Below are 19,688 nucleotides of genomic sequence, written 5' to 3'. Positions count from 1 at the left end.
CCTATTATGCTTTTTCACTTTTTCAACTTTAGTTAGTCTGTAATGTTGCTGTTTGAGCATAAAAAAGGTCTGCAAAGTTACAAAGCTCAAAGTCCACTTCAAAAGGAGATATTTTATTTAACAGAAATCACTTTTCAAAAACTACAACGAACGACTCGTTTGGACTACAACGCATATTTTCCGGGATTTGTGATATCACAAATATCGATGAATGGGACGAGACCTGGTTGAGCTGCACTAGAGAAGGCAACAAGTGTTATCACTATGTCGGAGACACGCTAGCTTTCCCAAGGCAGAAGAACTAAGGCCCAATCCCAATTCTACCCCTTAGCCCTTCCCCTTCACGTGAAGGCGTAGGGGTGTCTGAATTCTCTTTTGGTTGGAGGGGTAGGGGTAGGGGAAGGGCCAGACAGCCCTTCAAACGAAGATTTTTCGGGACCACACTTCAAACGAAGGGGTATGAATTATCTCAGCGTAAACCGGCTTCAGGGGCAACATGGCTGCCTGAGCGAACAAAAAGACACATAAATGTAAGCATTTTTGGCATTAATAAAGATTTTAACGAAAAGTAATCATTTGTTTTACGTTACGTTCAATCGTGAGTTCATATTTATGGTCATGTTACTCAAAGAAATGTTTGCAAAAAATTGCTATAGTTTGCTAACGCCACAACATATTTTCATGTCTGATCAGGGCGATAACCACCGTAGACATTGAGGGGGGCTAGTCCCCCCAATAATTAGAAATCGCTAAACCCTTTTCTCAAATATCGCCAATTCGAGAGAGAGTTTTCACCCCTACCCCTTGACACTCTGTTTCAAGGGACAAGGGGAAGGGGTAGGCGGAGGGGTAGGGGAAGGGGTATAAAATAGAATTGGGATTGGGCCTTAGAGTGGTTACAATCATCCGGGTTTAAATCGCGCTCAAGTTGATTTGATATTGACGCAATTAGGGGTCGACTGCAACTATTTTCATGAAACTATAACACTAATAGCCTTTTACAGACACACTTAGTTCAATAGCCTATTGAAATGTCTTGGTCTATGAGACACTAGAACACACTGAAGCTCGCAGGCGGCTATGGTAAGGGGCATGACATTTCCCCGACCAGGCGCCGAGTGCTGCCAGTCACAACACACACTGACCCAGCTAACCAATCGCAGCACATTTTGTATTTCAGAAGGCGGGCCTTCATTTGATACAGGAACTATTCGAGCCATTCATGCCAGACTGAGGAGAGAGGTTTGGTAATAATGTAAAATATGTGAAAAATAATGTGTTTTTCGAACAACCTGGTATGAGAGCCTGCTCTAGTACACCCCCAAAACAAAATCAAGACTTTGTAAAAGAGCATAATAGGACCCCTTTAAACAACTACTAGGTTTTTCAGTGGTGACTTTGCAAATGCAATCAAGTCATTAATGCCCCGCAATTTGGCATGGACTCTACACTTGCAGTCAGTCCCCATCCCTCTGGCTCTAGTTTTGTTTTTGTTAATAGAATAAGTATGTTTTATTAGATCGTCTGCAATCAACATGGTAACAAGCATCAGATTTTGGATCCTTGTTTCACTCTGCACCCATCTGCACACCCGAGCATGTTTGTCAGGCTGCATTTCTTTGGCTCATACTATTACCAGATGTTCCAGTGTCCATAAACACAGACGCAGAGGTCAGACAGATTTCTCTAGACACTCCTCATACACCACCCCATGCGGTCAATAAAAACAAACGGCTAACACAAAGCCTGGCCTGTTAGTCTGCAGCAGCCTGCACCTCTTCTCACTTCAAGTCCCGGCATTCTAAACACACCACAATAAATATCCGTCTCAGTGCCAGGCGTGACTTAACAAAATAGGGAACAGATAGTCTTGGACTTCGTTGTGTTCAATAGAAGACCTTTTAATATAGCAAATAGTAGCATACTTGTCTGTACAAAAATAGCTTCGCTGCTCTGTGGGGTTAATGTCACGCTGAATGGTCTAGACCCAGGGGATTGTGCAGGGTTTATGGAGCAAGGCTGTGGGTGGTCTATACAGCAGGATTCTGGTTGGTCTCTCCGCAGAGATATCCAGGTTTGTGGGGCTGGATATCTGTTGTCCAGGTTTGTGGGGCTGAGAGTTTGGCTGACTACTGATGTAAAGCTGCTGTCTCACTCTATGAAGTGATGAATATGTGCTGTTTGTGTTTGCTGTGTTATTTCACAGAGCAGCTGAGTCAGGCTGGACTTGGCTGACACCTTCTCATCACTATTGGGACAGCCTTTCTCTTATCTCTTAAAGACTTTAATCAGAATAGATGGTTTCATTTGACATGTAGGCTGTGAGAGATAGAAGTTCAGTTAATTCTTGTCTATACGAAAAAAACATCGTCTTATATTCGGGACAATATGGTATTCGCAATGCATTTTACCTCTGCAGTGATGTATTGTGATTGATCGTGTAAGTGAAGAAGCATATTGAGCTAGAAAGAAATGTAGGATGTGTTTTTATCTGTTGTGATAATTGGTTGAAAAATAAAAGGGCAACATCAGCCATTGATGAGAGTTGCTGTAGAGGCAGAGCAGGTGGAAGATTGTGAGAAAAAAAAAACTATTTATTTGTATTTATTTATTAATTTAATTTGGAATTTCGTGCACCATTCAAATTGTGGATTATGTGGTCCTGGGTCATATATAAATTACATCACAGACCTGTGTTTTGGAGTTAACGGTCTGCGGATAATTGTGTTTCAGTGGTTCGCTAGAATGATTGACACGCAAATACACAATGGTGTCATTAAAGAAACTATTTCCATCTTTCACAGCCTCATATTTGTCAAATTAAATATGCCATCTACTCTGAGGTTTGTCTTTCTGTGTCTTTGTCACCTCATTCGATCTTATGCATTTAGCTCTTCCATTCGTCTTTATTTCTTGCTTTCCTCCTCATTGTCATCCTCCTAATGGATGAGCCCAGTGTCCACTCCCCACCTTTCAAGTTTGGCATATTTTTAGCCCCTCGTGTGCCTGGCCGAGGGGATGCGTGAAAGTGGGGACTGTGTGTGTGAGTTTGCAGATTCTGGCAGTGACCGAAGGAAAGGAGACTGAAGGGGTGCTATGGTTTTAGTATTACCGTGGTGACAGGGAACAGGGACTAATAAAGGTGATATAAATGGAAACAGGTGCATTTGTGTTAGGGAAAGTCCCAAGAGTTCAGTAAATCTGTATGGTCAATGTTTAATAAAACCAGACTGGAACAAATCATACCACAATAACCTTAGTAATTCAGTTGCCCACATGCATGAATTCTAACTACATGCCAATCTCTGATGTCACCATCTTTGAAACTGATTCATCTGATAACATAGCAGGCCTGGATTGGCTAATCGGGAGCACCGGGAGGATTCCCGGTGGGCCGGTCGGTTTTTTGGCCGCGAGGGCCGGTGTGTTGTCATGCTACTGGGTTGAAATATGCTGCCTGCCCATTGTTTAAAAAAAATGCTTTATTGACTGACGTTTCATAGACCTTCAGTTGTTATGCTTTCAAATTCCATGCAATTTGTAATTTCACAGTATTTTCACCTCTTAAATTACTACCCTTGTAAAGTCACAATTCTATAATGGTAAAATTTACTCAGGCCGATGGCATTTTTTGTATGACATTACATTTTTTTTTAGAATAATTGTACATAAATGGGTTAAGCAAAACAAAAGTGATTATTTCTGATAACTTTTTAACTGCAGGCAGATATAGGCCTACATTATTGTACAGTACAAATATTTGGATCGTTCATTATTCTGTCCCTTATTTTCTTAAAGAATAAACACTTTTCTTAAAGAATAAAAGATAAAGAATCACAATTAGCCCTTATTTTCCATTTCTGAAGTTAATTGGCAACCGTAATGATGATGTAATTATCTTTTGTCTCCCCTGACAGTGGCACCTTGCTCAAAAAAAACAAACAAACAAAAAACCTCAGTTGTAGGAGATATGCGAGCGAATAATAGATTTAAAAAAAAAAAAAGAGAAAAAAGTGGGCCGGTCTAAGGCATGAAACTCCAGGGCTGAAAATGAGTCCCACTCTGGCCCTGTAACATAGTGATATATAAAACAAATACACAAGAAAAAGAGTGTGCAGGATGGATCTGATTTAGTGCTTCTTGATTGGTCGGTAAAAATTGCTGGAGTGTTACTTAACATAATAGCCACAATACTGCATAAAGCAGGGGTAGAATTTGAATTATGATGTCATGAAAAGTTTTACTTTGTCAAATAAGAAATTAATGTCCTTGGTTTATTTCTGGGACTTTGGAAATGGCTACAGTACATTCTGACCTCCTGCTGTTTTTTTGCATGTGTCCGTATAGGAGGGAGAAAGAGAGAGTGCGTGGGAGGGATGTTGCAATGGGAATAGAAGGAAAAGGAAGGATAAAGCATGTTATATGAGTTTTACATTAGAAAGACAGTGTTGAGGGAGTCTGTAAAAATCTGAAGGCAGTGCATTTTTCATATTTGTGAGTGACTGAAAGGTGGGTATGAGCGGGGTGGAGGAGTGTATGGATTGACAAGGGAAGGGGATGCCTCTCTCTGCTCGTGCTCCGACATCTGCTCACTGGCTAGAGCCAAGGGTGGGAGGAGTTTGAGTGCTCCTGCTGCAGCGGAGAAAGGGAGGGAGAGAGGGAAGGAAGGAGTGAGGATGCATCAGTGCCACAGAGGAGAGAGAGAGACTGCTTTCTGCATCACACCACTCTATCCTTCATTTACATTCCAGACGCTGGCTTATCTCTGGAGAGCCCCTTCTCCGATTGAAATGCCAATCACCACTTGCTGTTCTTTTATCCTCGATCACACACACACTTCCTCCACGTTGATGTGAGGGAGCTGGGTGCCTGGCACGTGCTGAAGAGATTCCCCAGTCTTCTTTCCACTGACGACTGAAGTTGCTGCAAAGACATCAGACTCTGGATTACATAATTTTTGGGGATTTGTAGGAATAAACAATTTGACTACGTTATTGTGAGAAATCTCCAGTGCTGCTTAGTTGTGCTTGATCCTCCGGACTAATAACTGTTTGAGAGTGACTGGGACTTTTGTGATCAGAGGGGCAAGGACTCTGCTTCCTCTGCTTTTTTCCTTGTGCGTGTCCTGTGCCGACAGCTGCCTGCCCTGCTCAGGCGCAGCTGTGCTTCTCCCCGGAAAGGTAGTGGACTGATAAAAGAGGGGGGTGTTTATGTTCTCTACTGCTGGGGTTTGATCCGGAATTTAAGCTAGACTCACCACCTGCCCTCCACAACAGCTTGTAGTAAGTGACTCTCCTCAGGATACTGTCGCTGCATGTGTGTGCTTTGGTGAAAGGATTGCTGTGGACACTGAGGACTAGTGGCTCATGTTGCTGCTGATATGGAAAGCACCTGGCACGGACACCTCCCCCATGTCTATCAGGGGCAGCCGTACTGTGGGCAGCCTTTGCTGAGCTAGGCCCCCAAGGAACTAGCACCCCAATTGTGCGCCCAAGCGCACCCTGAACAAGATGAACGCAACGGAGTTGAACCATAGCACAGAACCCTTCTGCCTGCTGGATATTGGCTACTCTCTGAACTTCAGCACCTGCCTGCTGGAAGTAGCTGTTATTCTCTTCTTGACAGTGCTCATCATCTCCGGGAACCTGGTGGTTATCTTTGTGTTTCACTGTGCCCCACTACTCAGCCACCATACCACTAGCTCCTTTATACAGACTATGGCATATGCGGACCTCCTGGTTGGGGTCAGCTGTCTTATCCCCTCTTTGTCCCTCCTGCACCATCTGGAGGGTTTGAATGAGAAACTCACCTGCATGATCTTTAGCTACATGGTCTGCGTGTTGAAGAGCGTCTCCATGGCCTCTCTGGCATGCGTTAGTATTGACCGTTATATTGCAATCACCCAACCTCTTTCCTACACAGCTCTGGTCACACCCTGCCGTCTTCGCACTTGCATTACCCTTATTTGGCTGTACTCGGCACTCATCTTTTTGCCCTCTTTTTTTGGTTGGGGTAAGCCGGGATACCACGGTGATGTATTTAAATGTTGCTCTTCCTGGGACACCCAGCCCCTTTTTACAGCATTTATTGTCGCGGCCCTCTACGCACCAGCTGCTTTCACCGTTTGCTTCACCTATGCCCATATCTTTTGGATCTGTCGACAACACACTAGGCAGATCAGCGAGCGGAGAGCTCGCTTTGGCCCACAGGATCCTGAGCCGGGTGAGCAAGCCTGCACGGACAAACGCTATGCCACCGTGCTCTTCCGTATCACCAGTGTGTTCTACCTGCTTTGGCTACCCTACATCATTTACTTTTTACTAGAGAGCGCAGGGATATACCACCATGCCATTGCCTCATTCCTGACCACATGGCTGGCAATTAGCAATAGTTTTTGCAACTGTCTCATCTACAGCCTCTCGAACAGCGCCTTCCGCAAAGGCCTCAAGCGCCTCTGCCTGCTTTGTCTGCAACGTAACGACACCAAGAAGCCCCTAGGAGATCCACCAGAACCTCCGCGCCCTGCTTGCCATGTGTAACACCAACTTTTGGCAAGATAGTGAGCTTGATGTTGATGGCAAGGGTCTTGTCAAGTTAAAAGTGGTTTCGGCATCTGTGCACTGTCCCAGTTCAAGCCAGGTGTTTTGAACGGGGCAAGTTGACAAAGGTTTGTTTTCCCATATGTTTTGTTGCAGGATTTCCTGGCAGCAAGAAATGGACCTTTGACCTTGGTCATTAAAGATGAGGTGGACAGCTATGTGAGAGTGGGCTATTCTCATCAATGTTTGCAGATATACGATTCTCACCAGTTTTTGCTGCAATGATAAATTAAGCAATGAGGAAAGGAGAAAAATCTCATTCTGTGAGAAATGATTGCAAAGTTTTTAGATTGCATCAAATATTGAATTGAGCTGTCTGCTCAGCAAATGTCTTCTTGAAGACAAACTCATGTTGTTTAGCAACTTTAGCTAGCTGATCTTATAGACTTTGTGGCAAATTTACTGCTCTTTTGTGACTTTTAGTTCTGATCATGTGGTCAGAACAGTGAGAACAAACAGTCTCTGTTTCTCCTGTTAACTGGCTCACATGTGTTTATATGTCGGGAAAAAAGAAGGATCCCTGCTAGACTGATCTAAAACCTTAAATATTATTGACTAGATGTTAAAATTATCTTCTGGACAAAGACTTTGCAAAGATTATAAGCATTTCCAACGGCTGACCTGGTTTCGGACTCATGATATTATTTATGTTTTTACTAGTAATATCTGATTCTTGCCTCTGAATTTCTGAGGATAAATTGATCGCTACCCTGCTCTCAGTGGAAGAATGTGTTTGCTAGATCCACAGTGTTTTTTTTGGGTCTTTGAATCAGTGACAAGTCTTGACCTTCAGCAATCACAATTGGAATTTTTAAAAAGCCGTTTTCCCAAAGAACAGAAGTCGACCCCAGCCCCCAAGCAGTGCCACGATTACATGGACTTCCCATTTTCTGCTAATTTAAAGCCATGCAGGGATTACATAACCACGCCTCCAGTCGGAGGACATCATCCTTAAAAAACGCAGTAATACAACAGCAAACAGACAACCTATTTTGACTGACTCATTTCTAAACCATGATCACACCGGAGATGAACTTCCTAGCTGGAACCCACAAGATCCCTTCACCCCTAGCATCAACTCTAATTCTATAGGCTAAACATCCTGCAAGTAATTTTGAAAAAAATCTATTCGACGACTTTGAGTATTTTATTTGATTCAACTTGGATTTAAATTTGATTGTAATGTCTGCTGGACAAAATGACTCTCGGACTTGCCCTCTGCCCTGAAGTGTCAGTCGTGTGCAACTCTCTTGCCATGCTTGGTTCACTTCCACTGGTTACAATGTGTTTTAGTGATAGGAATGAATGGTTAAGGGGAATGGGGAACATCTGTCCAAATGCATTGTCTAAACGTACAATCACACTTAAAATATTGTATAATGCAGTTAAGCACAACACAGAAACACATGACCATAACAGATGTTAGTTGTTTAATTCCGTCACAGGGTCCTTAAGATGAACAAGGCCGTAGTGGGAAAGGTCGCTGATGTGGGAGAAGAGATTGTTGTATTCAAATTAGAACACTTAATGGATAAAATGGAGATCAGAATAAAAGCCAAAGGTCAAAGTTTTAAGGCAAATGTTTCTGAAGAGTCCTGCATGTCCTCACACACAAAAAAAGCGGATCAACAACAAACTGCATCTAACTGCGCTGTACTATTTATCTTTATGACACAGACACATGTACATAATTCATATGTGGAGGTGCCAAGAAAATTGAGGGCATTGAAAATCATGCCCTTTGTCTTTTTTTTATGCTGTGACTATGATCATAAATTCGCTCATTTGGATGGTACTGTTAAAACATTTTTTTATGCAGATAGCATTGTCCTCTTAGCTAACCAAAGTAACAATATTTATTGGTGTTCTCTAATGGAGTTGTTATTTTTATTTTTGTAATATATATAGAGGAACCACAAAATGTATTAATTAATTGTCATCGAATGGATTGATTGTTCGTAGTAAGATGTTTATTATAAAACAGTCTGCATTCCTCTTTGTATTTAATCTAATAGTATTTATGACCTTTACCTTCTCTTAAATTGTTTTAAGAGAATGTTTTCCATTGGAGAGGATTATGTATTGTGGCATATTCCCAAATACTTTTTTTTGTATGACACCATGGAAAAATGCTCTCATTTTATCACCAAAACCAGTAGTATGACTGTCGGAAATGGATCTAGTTTTTAGGCCACGTCACTTCAGTTAAAGTCTGAAGACTTGCTTTCATAATTGTAATACTGTGACATGAAGAAGTGTCTTATGACTATGTCTCTTTAAGTGTTTGGTCAAGATTTTGATAGGAGACGTATAAAGTCTGAACTGCTATGTCATGGCAGGGCATTGTGCAATACTTCCACTCACTAGATAGAGATGGAGAGCGAGAGAAAACATATCACACACAATAGAAAAAGGGCTTTCATTTTTTCCAAGTGTCCCAGCTTGTTTGTTCAAATGTAGATCTTGATCTTGCGGCCTCTGGCCATGTGCTGTTTTTGAACCAGAGCTGAAAGAATTTGTGTATCTCAGTTTAGCCATTTACCCAGCCGTTGCTTTATTGATCACACATGACCGTGTGTGTGCGCACACGTGCATGGATGTGTATGTGCGTTAAACAGAACAAAGGCGCATGTCTATTCGAAGAACTTGTTTTTAACATTCGTCTTGATTGCTTTTTGGACTTTTTAATGCCCCTGGACTCACCCAAGACTGCTTCCTCCCTCTCGTCTTAAGAAACCTTCCCTGTATTCATTTAAAGGAATCAGATGAAACGGCCAAGATTTGATGGTCATGCTTAAAGGGTTAGTTCACCCCAAAATGAAAATTCTGTCATTAATTACTCACCCTTGTGTTGTTCCAAACCCGTAAGACCTTCGTTCATCTTCGGAACACAATTTAAGATATTTTTGATGAAATCTGAGGGCTCTCTGACCCTCCCATAGACAGCAAGGTAACTACCACGTTCAAGGTCCAGAAAAGTACTAAGATGATCGACAAAAGTAGTCAGTGTGACATCAACGACTTTATTCCACATTTTCGTCTCTACTGCGTCACTTGTGGACGCGTGTTCACGGCAGTATCATGACATCATTTTCTTTGCGCAAAAAAGGGTTCTCATAGCTTCGTAACTTTACAGTTGAACCACTGATGTCACACGGACTACTTTGTTGATCGTCTTGGTACTTTTCTGGACCTTGAATGTGGTAGTTACCTTGCTGTCTATGGGAGGGTCAGAGAGCCCTCATATTTCATCAAAAATATCTTAAATTGTGTTCCGAAGATGAACGAAGGTCTTACGGGTTTCAAACAACACGAGGGTGAGTAATTAATGACAGAATTTTTATTTGGGGTGAACTAACCCTTTAAGAAACTGCCTTGCTTGTGTACTAGCCATTCGGTTCGGTTGAACTTTGAGAAACCATCCATGTGTTGCTCTCATTCAGACAGATTCTGATGTCTTTTCTCATTGGTCACCAGTTATTCTTTCAATAAAAATTCAATTGTAGTTGGGTTTTCTATTTAAATTGCTGTGAAAATCCGGATCTTGAAGCATGCGCATCTGTATTTTCAGATGCTGTAAATATTGTCTTCTGAGGTTATTTCTGCTGTCTGAAGGATATTGTAAGTTGGACTGTATGTAGGTTTTATGTACTACAAATGGAATTGTATGTTTTGAAATGAGAATGGATTTTGAGGTTCTGACGTTGCCTAAACGGGTGTCAACATTGCATGTTTTGCTTCGTAGATGATGGTACTTCTGTCATGGGGAAAAGCTGGAGGAAACATTTCAACTTTTGGGACATTTTGATGCCAGAGAGCTTTTGTTTGTTTTTGTTCTCTTTATGATGCCAAATTATTCTTTTTTTTCTTTCCTGTGGGAAAACTGCTCTGTTCTTGAAATCAAAGTCAAGGGCTAGCGCTCTCAAGGGAGAAAATCTCCCAAGATGACTTGCTCTCCGCTGTGCCATATTAGGACGCAGAACCCAGTCGGCCCCTGCCATCGCAGAAAATGGAGGGCTGAGCTGGAACAGTGTGTGTTTTCTCCCTGAGGAGCACACCCCTCCGTGCACAAACACACACACACACACACTCCTCTCCGTAAATTTGTGTTGATTGTGCTAGGCATCTTTATTGAGTTTAATCATGTATGTTTTAAAAAATTGCAGAGCCAGGACCCTTAATGAATTGCTCATGATCTTGGCCTCCTGTAAGTACGCCCGTTTTTATTTGATTAACTGGAGAAAATTGTTTTTCGCCTTTTACTGTAACGCATTCCAAATTGTATTGCAATTCTTATCGCAAGAATATGAACGCACCGCAAAGTCTTTGTGATTAACAACATTTTGGACTGAAGTTGCTTGGCTGAAAGAAAATGGATCTGCTTCTCCGTATTTTCTTCAGCATATCAACAAGTTGTCTGGTGTGTAGGACTGTAGCTGAGGTACTAATGTGGTGTACCGCAAATTTTGTAATGATGTCATGTTTTAGAAAATAATTGTCAATAATATATTTATATTCTGGTATATCTGCACTGAGGAAATAAATGTGATCTTATCTTATCGTGTTTGAATGCTTGTTATTGTTCGAAGAAATGTTTGGTTGAGTTGTGCGTGTGTGTGTATGGTGAATGTATTCATGTTTTTTTTTAAATGTAGATTTATGTGAAAGTTTGCATTTCTGACAGTACATTAATAATCATCTTTGGTTGTTAATTACTTGCATTAGCACTTGTTCATCTCATGCACACATCTACAATTTAACTCAAAAGTACACATCACTGTAAAAATGGAAAAGCATCATACATTTGTTGGCCAAGTACATGTGTTTTTAAGTCATGCCAACTTAAACATTTGGTTTTCTGTGACGTATTAAAAGTCAGAATTGTCTTTGCTTTCATAAGTACTGTAAGTTTCTCATGACCTTATTTGATATTGCGTAACTTTTCCATTTCAGTTCAGTTCTAGACAAGGTTTTGTCAAGCTAGAAGACCATCCAAGACTAACCATTGCAGAAGCATCGATTGAAAATGTTACTTTTAATTTTTAAACCACATTACATTTTCAGACATCATTTTTATTTATATATATATTTTTGAAAATGTTATCAAAACCATTTGACCATTTGGAGGTACACTTCTTGGCATGTGCATTTTAAAATTATAGTTTTCTTTGGGCTTTTTTTTTTCCTTCTTTGACCCTTTTAAGTAATTAGTCACCTAAATCATTTTTTAAGACATTAGCTTGGGACATTTTGGACATTTTGCCATATAGTCCTTCAGTCCAGACCTGCTTTCCTTCCCAGTAGTTGATTGCTCTAATCTAAGGCTAAACACTTTGTATCACCTTCTCTGAGCGCGATCTGATCTTCTTCAGAGACGTGCTTTAGGTCAGGTGCAGTCTAGTCAGACTGGTTCGATTATACTCTGATCTCAGACTGACCTATTTTTAGCTGCTTCTAGTCCACTGGATTCAACATAGCCCTCTGCTAGTTTCTTCTTTGACCGTTTTCCATTCTCTTCTCATCTTGCAGGCCGGTGCCGGCGTGAGCAGTGGGTCAGTCTGCCTCGCGTTCGGCCTGAGTTTGCATAGCTGCTGATGCATTATTTAGTGGCTCCTCTCTTTCACATAAACATAGCATCAATTATAGAAAGAGAGGGTAATTAATCTTTGAAAAGGGGTATGCTTACTAAGGCAGGAATCCGCTGTTAGCGCAAATGTGTGGGAGCGCTTTCGAGCACACTGCACGCACACACGCAAAGTCTGTTTGGCGTTTCTTTGGAAAACAAATGTTCCCTGAAGGTTATTTCCTGGGCTTTAATCTTGGTACTGTTGCTAGCAGGTGGCAAGTGACTTGTATTAGATGTGGGATGGTGTGAATTAGGTAGGTTGGATACGCATATGGCGACTTGTCAGAGGCAAAAGAGAGATTGGAAAATTGATGACAGAAGGAATGGAACAAGGCGATGAAAGCAAAAGACATATTCCTTTGCTTTCATCGCCTTGTTCCATTCCTTCCGTCACCATTTTTTCAATATGATGGAAGAAAGGCAAGAGCGCGGCGACTGATATTAATCATGCTTTTTGGCGAAGATTGCAGTCTTGTGCTGGAAAGAGGATGAATAAAACATGGTGTCCTGAATTCAGACTGAACCCCACCGTCCAGACGTACATACCCGAAGAGAGTTGGGAAAACCAGAGGAGAGTCCCCATCTCTAACCAGGATAAAAGTTTTGTCTGGTGTCAGATATTTAAACTGCTCATGGTTGCGGTCTCTACGTTTTTGATAAATGAAATATGTTTTTTGTTCACAGATTAACTTTAAATAACAAAGTTTTACAATAAATTGATTTATTAATTTATTGTATTTTTTATTAAAGGGGTCATATGATGCGATTTCTATTTTTCCTTTCTCTTTGGAGTGTTACAAGCTCTTGGTGCATAAAGAAGATCTGTAAAGTTGCAAAGACTAAAGTCTCAAATCCAAAGAGATATTCTTTATAAAAGTTAAGAGTCAACCACGCATACCTACCGAATATCTATACTTTTCAAATTATCACATCGAAGTTAGAGATTCAAATATTGTGACAAAATTAATTTTGTAGGGTGCCACAAGTTTGTTAAGATTTCCAAAGGGTGCCGCGACTAAAAAAAGGTTGGGAAACACTGTTCCAGAAAAACATTAAGTTTTGTGTTATATATGTGTTTGTGTGTTAGATGTGCAGTAATGAGTCATTACTCTTCTCCTCTTGCATCTCTGATATTAGAGAGCACATTTAATAATCACTTAAATTATGATAGATAGTTCATGCTTAAAGGGATAGTTCACCCAAAACTACTTACCCTCAAGTTGTTCCAAATCTGTATGAGTATCTCACTATTCCACTAATCATACTCACTATTCCAGACATTCATGTATATAACTGACAATAACTGACAGGCATGATGTAATATTTTGCATTGTCAATCTTGATTCCAAAATTTGAGTTGTAAATTGAATTGATACTGTTAACCCAAATATTCACAACTCTACTGAAGGGCTGTTTTTAAGACTGATTTATCGACTAGTTTAAGGATGGCTTGAGTTGAACAGCGACATAACTGACTGTTACTATATAACCGGGCCAGAAATAAACATAGGGCATTCCATTGCACTTTATGACTCTTAGTTTTGAGAGCAAATCGTAGCATTCAGCGTAATTTAATTCAGCTTTTTTGTGCTATCACGAGCTGGCTTTGATGTAACGTGTGCAATAATGGATGGGAAAATAAAGTGGCTGGTTTTGCAGTGTGACAGAAATAGGACCAGGTGCCCATCAACAGTCTGCAGCTCCAGGCGCTCACAGTTTGTTTATTAAGGGAGTGATCTAGTTTAATGTGCTCTAGTTTTTTGTGTCTGTCTATCTAGAGAGTTGTTGTTGTTCTGAGAACTTTACATGGTGAGGACATTATACCTGACTACAAATGTAAGCAGTTCCTGATTTCTGACCAGTAGTTTTGAGGGGTTGGTGCAGAGCTAGTTTTAGCAGTCTGAACAAACATTTCTTCTGTGCAATTTATGTTTCTTGCCTAAAACTATTTTGTGAGAATATACGGAACCTTTTGAATGGCCATCAAAGAAGAAATAGGCTTATTGTTTCTATAATGGCATAGTTTGGTCACACTTACATAAATCTTAAAGGGAAAGTTCATCCAAAAATGAAAATTCTGTCATTGACTGTTCCAAACCTGTATGGGTTTCTTTCTTCAGTTGAACACAAAAGAAGATATTTTGAAGAATGTTGGTAAAAGTTGACGTACTATGGAAGCCAATGGATACTGTTTGGTTACCAAACTATCCCTTTATTAGAATTAGAACATTTGCTTTCTTCAGTTACACGCCATCCTTTTCAGCAACATCTTAAATAATTCAAATCCACAGGAACTTACAGTACAATCCTAAGTAACCTGTTTAAATTAAAGAGATTGGAATTGGATCACAGTGAACTCCAGTGGCGTGGTAATGTAACATCTCCTCTAGAGTGTGTCTCCCTGTCTATCTTTTGCTTTCATTATCTTCCTCATGGCACCCCCCACAGGGCTTGTCATGACATTTTACATGTTCTTTCAGTCTTGTGATGCTGCTCTTGGTTCGATTGCATCGTGTGTCCTTTTCTGAGTGGCTTTAATTGGCTGATTAAGAGAGCCAGCGAAAGATAACAGTCCTCAATTCGTCTGTGGAGTCACATCTACCAGCTTACAGTTTAGATGTTTGTTCAAAGCTTTTGGACAAATTCATGATTTTCATCTGTGTTTCTGAAAGACATGGGTAATCTGATCTCCTGCTTTATATATATATATATAACAATATAACAAAAACACACAATGACTAAGAGCCAAACTATCCCTTTATTAGAATTAGAACATTTGCTTTCTTCAGTTACACGCCATCCTTTTCAGCAACATCTTAAATAATTCAAATCCACAGGAACTTACAGTACAATCCTAAGTAACCTGTTTAAATTAAAGAGATTGGAATTGGATCACAGTGAACTCCAGTGGCGTGGTAATGTAACATCTCCTCTAGAGTGTGTCTCCCTGTCTATCTTTTGCTTTCATTATCTTCCTCATGGCACCCCCCACAGGGCTTGTCATGACATTTTACATGTTCTTTCAGTCTTGTGATGCTGCTCTTGGTTCGATTGCATTGTGTGTCCTTTTCTGAGTGGCTTTAATTGGCTGATTAAGAGAGCCAGCGAAAGATAACAGTCCTCAATTTGTCTGTGGAGTCACATCTACCAGCTTACAGTTTAGATGTTTGTTCAAAGCTTTTGGACAAATTCATGATTTTCATCTGTGTTTCTGAAAGACATGGGTAATCTGATCTCCTGCTTTATATATATATATATAACAATATAACAAAAACACACAATGACTAAGAGCTGTCAAGCTCCAAAAAAGACATCTGAGCTGTGCATGGAGGAGAAAAGATCTCAGGACGGTTTTGGTCCATCATGAAAAACACTCTGAGGAAGCTTTAGTATTTTCGGTGTTTGCTAGATGGCCTCCACCATTCATGTACATGTGACCAAACAGACTTATGCCTCATTTCTTACAAATTCTGACACTCGAACATACACATACGCTGAGCCTCTGGGGTATTCGACATACTCTGTGTGTCTGTGACGCCGAAGGACACACTCTTGAGCACACACATGCATGCATGTCCTCCCTGGTTTGTCCACATTGCTTTGCGTGGATGAGAACACCGTGTTCCAACAGATAGATACTGTTGCCCTATGTGTGTTTGTCCTTTGGCATGTCCTATCCACTGCACTCTAGTGGACAGGAGTCACATGTGCTTTATTTGTCTATATACAGTACAATGAAAGCGAATGGGGGCCAGCTTGACACAACAACATTGGCTCAACCATTGGCTAGAGTTTGGGATGGTATGGTCCGTTTGTGCGAAGACAGATGGAGTTGTCATTATTTTTGCACATCCATTTTGTGTTGATAGTGGGATGGAAATCACACACTTTTTATCTTTACATTGTATTATATATTGCAATGTACTTTTAGATTTTGGCATTACAGACTGTTAGCTGCCTCATGGTAAAATGTCTCTGTTTCTCTCTCTTGTCTTTTATTAGGAATCCCCACAGGACAGTGCCATCACTCGTGACATTAACCGTACGTTTCCTGCACACGACTACTTCAAAGATACGGGCGGTGACGGGCAGGACTCTCTCTATAAGATCTGTAAGGTGAGCAGATGACCTGTCTGCCGTTTGCTTTCAATTGGTCTGCTCAGCTCAGATTCTGCACTTCTGTTCTGCTCCTGTTCATTTATCATCTTCAGCTCTTTAAAGAACCGGCTTTACTGACAAGATGCGCGTTAAATATCGCATGCGATTTATCGTGCAGCCCTAATTTAGGTTATTGTTTTATGTTGATATCTAGCAAGGTGGCCAAAGGAAGCATGCACTTGATTAATAGTAATCACTGATGGATGGATAAATTGATAGATAGATATAGTGATTGATGCATAGATGTAGATGGAGGTATGGATGGATGGCTGGCTATATAGATAGATGTATAGATATATAGATGGATGGATACTTATTTATAGATGCAGTAGCTTGATGGATGTATTTTGATGATTTATATTTAGATGGATTTTGATTTTAAATTGGTATATAGATGGCTATATAGATAGATAGATAGATAGATGGATAGATGGATTAATGTATAGTTGAATGGATGGAACATATAGATGGATGAATATCTAGATAGATGGGTATGTGGATAGGTGATAGGATGGATGTATAGATGATTGGTTGAATATAGGTTGATGGATGGATAAAGACTGATTATCAATATATTGGGTGAATATATTGCTGAAAGAATGGACAGTGACATATATGGATTAATATATACAGTATATAGTTGGATGGATAAATTATAGATGCATAGATGGATAGATAAATATAGATGGTTGGGTAGCTATGTCGATGGATGGATGAATGGATATAGCTGGATAAATTATAGACTTGTAGACAGGTGAATAGATGGATATGATTGAATGGATATATTGATGGATGTATCAATGGTTGGATGAATATAGATGGATGGATGGATGGATATATAACTATAGAGGGATTAAATAGATGAGTGTATAAAACTTTAGATGCATATATAGATGGATGAATGGACAGATATATTGGATTGATTGGATGTGTATCAGCCGATGGACGGGCGGACGGATAGATAGATAGATAGATAGATAGATAGATTGATTGATTGATTGAGTGATTGCTTGATTGATTTAACGCAATCTTTATTTGTGTTTTGGACATCTGCAATGAGTGGGTTTTAAAGCATAAAGAGCTTGTACATAGTCTCTCATACTGTATAAATGCTTCATTCATTCATTCATTCATTCATACTGTACAGTCCAGTGCAGTACGTTCATGGTGGAAGTTCAGTTTAATAAATGTTTAATAAATACAAAACACTCAAATCATCTCAAATTTTCACCCTAAAATAATGAGGTCGCTGGGTTTAATGTGAAAGTCACAAATGATGAGGGGAATGAGGAGATTGATGGTTGGGTTTCCATCTTTGGGTGTCTCTTAATAATTCACCAGCCCTCTCTCCGACTGTTACCGCCATCATTCATACAGCAATATAGATTTTTCATATTGACCACACAGTGTGATTCAGTTCTCCCAATCCACAGTTCACAAAGTTTATTAGCACTACAGTTTGTAATTGTCACAATATTAGCTGACATTTTTAACAGTTTTCTGAGGTATGTAGGTCAATCTGTAAGCATTCCATCAAGCTCTCAAAACTCACTTGCACTTCTGCATATTCAAATGTGCCACATATAGACAGGCAGCTCTAGGTATGGCTTCAGCTCGCATGTGTCTCGTAACCAATCGCAAGCAAGTTTGAATAGGTGAAAGCACAAATTAGATTTAAAGAGCTGAGAGAACGATTCTACCAAGAATGATTCTTTGGGTCACACTTTATTTTAAGGTCCAATTCTCGCTATTAACAAACCATTAACTACGACGTTTGCCTCAATAAACTCCTAATTTGCTGCTTATTAATAGTTAGTAAGGTAGTTGTTAAGTTTAGGTATCGGGTAGGATTAGGGCTGAAGAATATGGTCATGCAGATTAAGTGCTTTATAAGTACTAATAAACAGCCAATATGTTGATAATAGGCATGCTAATAAGCAACAGTGAGAATTGGTCCCTATACTAAAGTGTTACCCTTATTTGTAAAACTGCACAGTTGATGTTTGTGTCTTTGTTTTTTAATATTTATGATATTATAATAAGCAGTTATTTTTAAGCATTTCTAACCATAATTTCACTCAAACATTTTGTATCTTCCATCCCGCAGGCATACTCTGTGTATGATGAAGAAATTGGTTACTGTCAAGGCCAGTCTTTCCTTGCTGCTGTGTTGCTACTACACGTGAGTGTCACATATGTCACAGACACCTGAAGCAAAACGGTTTGAACCAATGATGTCTACAACGTTTAACATTTAATATAATGAATATTTGTATATTTGCACTTGCAAAATATTTAATTCAAAACTACACTGTTGCATTTGAATGGCTGTTGATGGAAACACGGGCTGTTTGTGCCCACACTGCAACCTCCACTTGGTTTGAACTAATATGCCATCATCCTTTGAGATTTGAGGCAGTGCCGTCTAGTGGAGATTCCCTGTTGTGTGATATTGTCAGCCTGATGTGATTGTCATTTTAAGCTCTGTGGTGTTAGTAGATCAATGATTGTCTGTGCTGCAATTGTGGTGTAGATGCCAGAGGAGCAGGCGTTCAGCGTGCTGGTCAAGATCATGTTTGAATACGGTCTCAGGGAGCTCTTCAAGCAGAACTTTGAAGACCTGCACTGCAAGTTCTTCCAGCTGGAGAGACTCATGCAGGTTAGGGGTAGAAACTAAGAATATTACTTCACATATTTGATCGCAAATAATGACCGATTATGCAAAATAATGACAAAATAAAGGCACATATTAAATAAGCAATTGTTAGTTCACCTAAAAATTAAATAACTAAATATGCTAATCTTTCCCTTGAAGAAATAATCTCTGACACATATATTTTATCATATAAAGTAAGATAAATTCCCCTGAAGAGTACAAATGTGTTATGAATATATCTGCAATGTAAGTGTATTTCATCTTGTGGAAAAGTCTGCTGGTCTTACATGAATAAATACGCAATACCATTCAAAAGTCTGGAGTCAGTGAGCTTTTTTTAATTAAGTCTCTTATGCTTACTAATGCTCCATTTGTTTGATAAAAATACAGTAAAAACAGTAAGATTTTGAAATATTGTTGCAGTTTAAAGAATTGTTTTTGGTTTTAATATATGTTAAAACGTAGTTTATTCCTGTGACCAAAGCTGTTAATGCTGCTTAAAGGAGTCATATGACGTTGCTAAAAAAAACATTATTTTGTGTATTTGGTGTAATGAAATGTGTTTATGTGGTTTAAGGTTAAAAAAACACATTATTTTCCACATACTGTACATTATTGTTTCTCCTCTATGCCCCGCCTTTCTGAAACG

At 39.8% G+C, this 19,688-nt stretch overlaps 2 protein-coding genes across 3 annotated transcripts in view; both read left to right on the top strand.

Moving 5' to 3' along the window:
* The window catches only part of LOC107713323 (rab GTPase-activating protein 1-like), a 104,521-nt gene that overhangs the window by 58,415 nt on the left and 26,418 nt on the right, over positions 1-19,688 (top strand). For both annotated transcript variants that reach the window (XM_016518796.1, XM_016518795.1), the window contains 3 exons: positions 16,228-16,341; positions 18,491-18,565; positions 18,917-19,042. In XM_016518796.1, the coding sequence (XP_016374282.1) occupies positions 16,228-16,341; positions 18,491-18,565; positions 18,917-19,042 (315 nt within the window). The remainder of the gene's footprint in view (positions 1-16,227; positions 16,342-18,490; positions 18,566-18,916; positions 19,043-19,688) is intronic.
* On the top strand, positions 4,669-6,576 carry LOC107713324 (probable G-protein coupled receptor 21). Its single transcript, XM_016518797.1, has one exon. It carries the CDS (start codon positions 5,511-5,513, stop codon positions 6,537-6,539), a length of 1,029 nt encoding a protein of 342 aa, XP_016374283.1. The 5' UTR covers positions 4,669-5,510; the 3' UTR covers positions 6,540-6,576.

The sequence above is a fragment of the Sinocyclocheilus rhinocerous genome, unplaced genomic scaffold, assembly GCF_001515625.1.
Source record: "Sinocyclocheilus rhinocerous isolate Xijiao unplaced genomic scaffold, SAMN03320098_v1.1 scaffold688, whole genome shotgun sequence".
NCBI classification, from domain to species: Eukaryota; Metazoa; Chordata; class Actinopteri; order Cypriniformes; family Cyprinidae; genus Sinocyclocheilus; species Sinocyclocheilus rhinocerous.
Note: the sequence above shows the minus strand (reverse complement) of the source record. Positions and strands in the feature narration are given on the sequence as shown.

Excerpts from the sequence above, each read along its gene's own strand:
- LOC107713324 (XM_016518797.1), top strand. The coding sequence starts at position 5,511 with ATGAACGCAACGGAGTTGAACCATAGCACAGAACCCTTCTGCCTGCTG.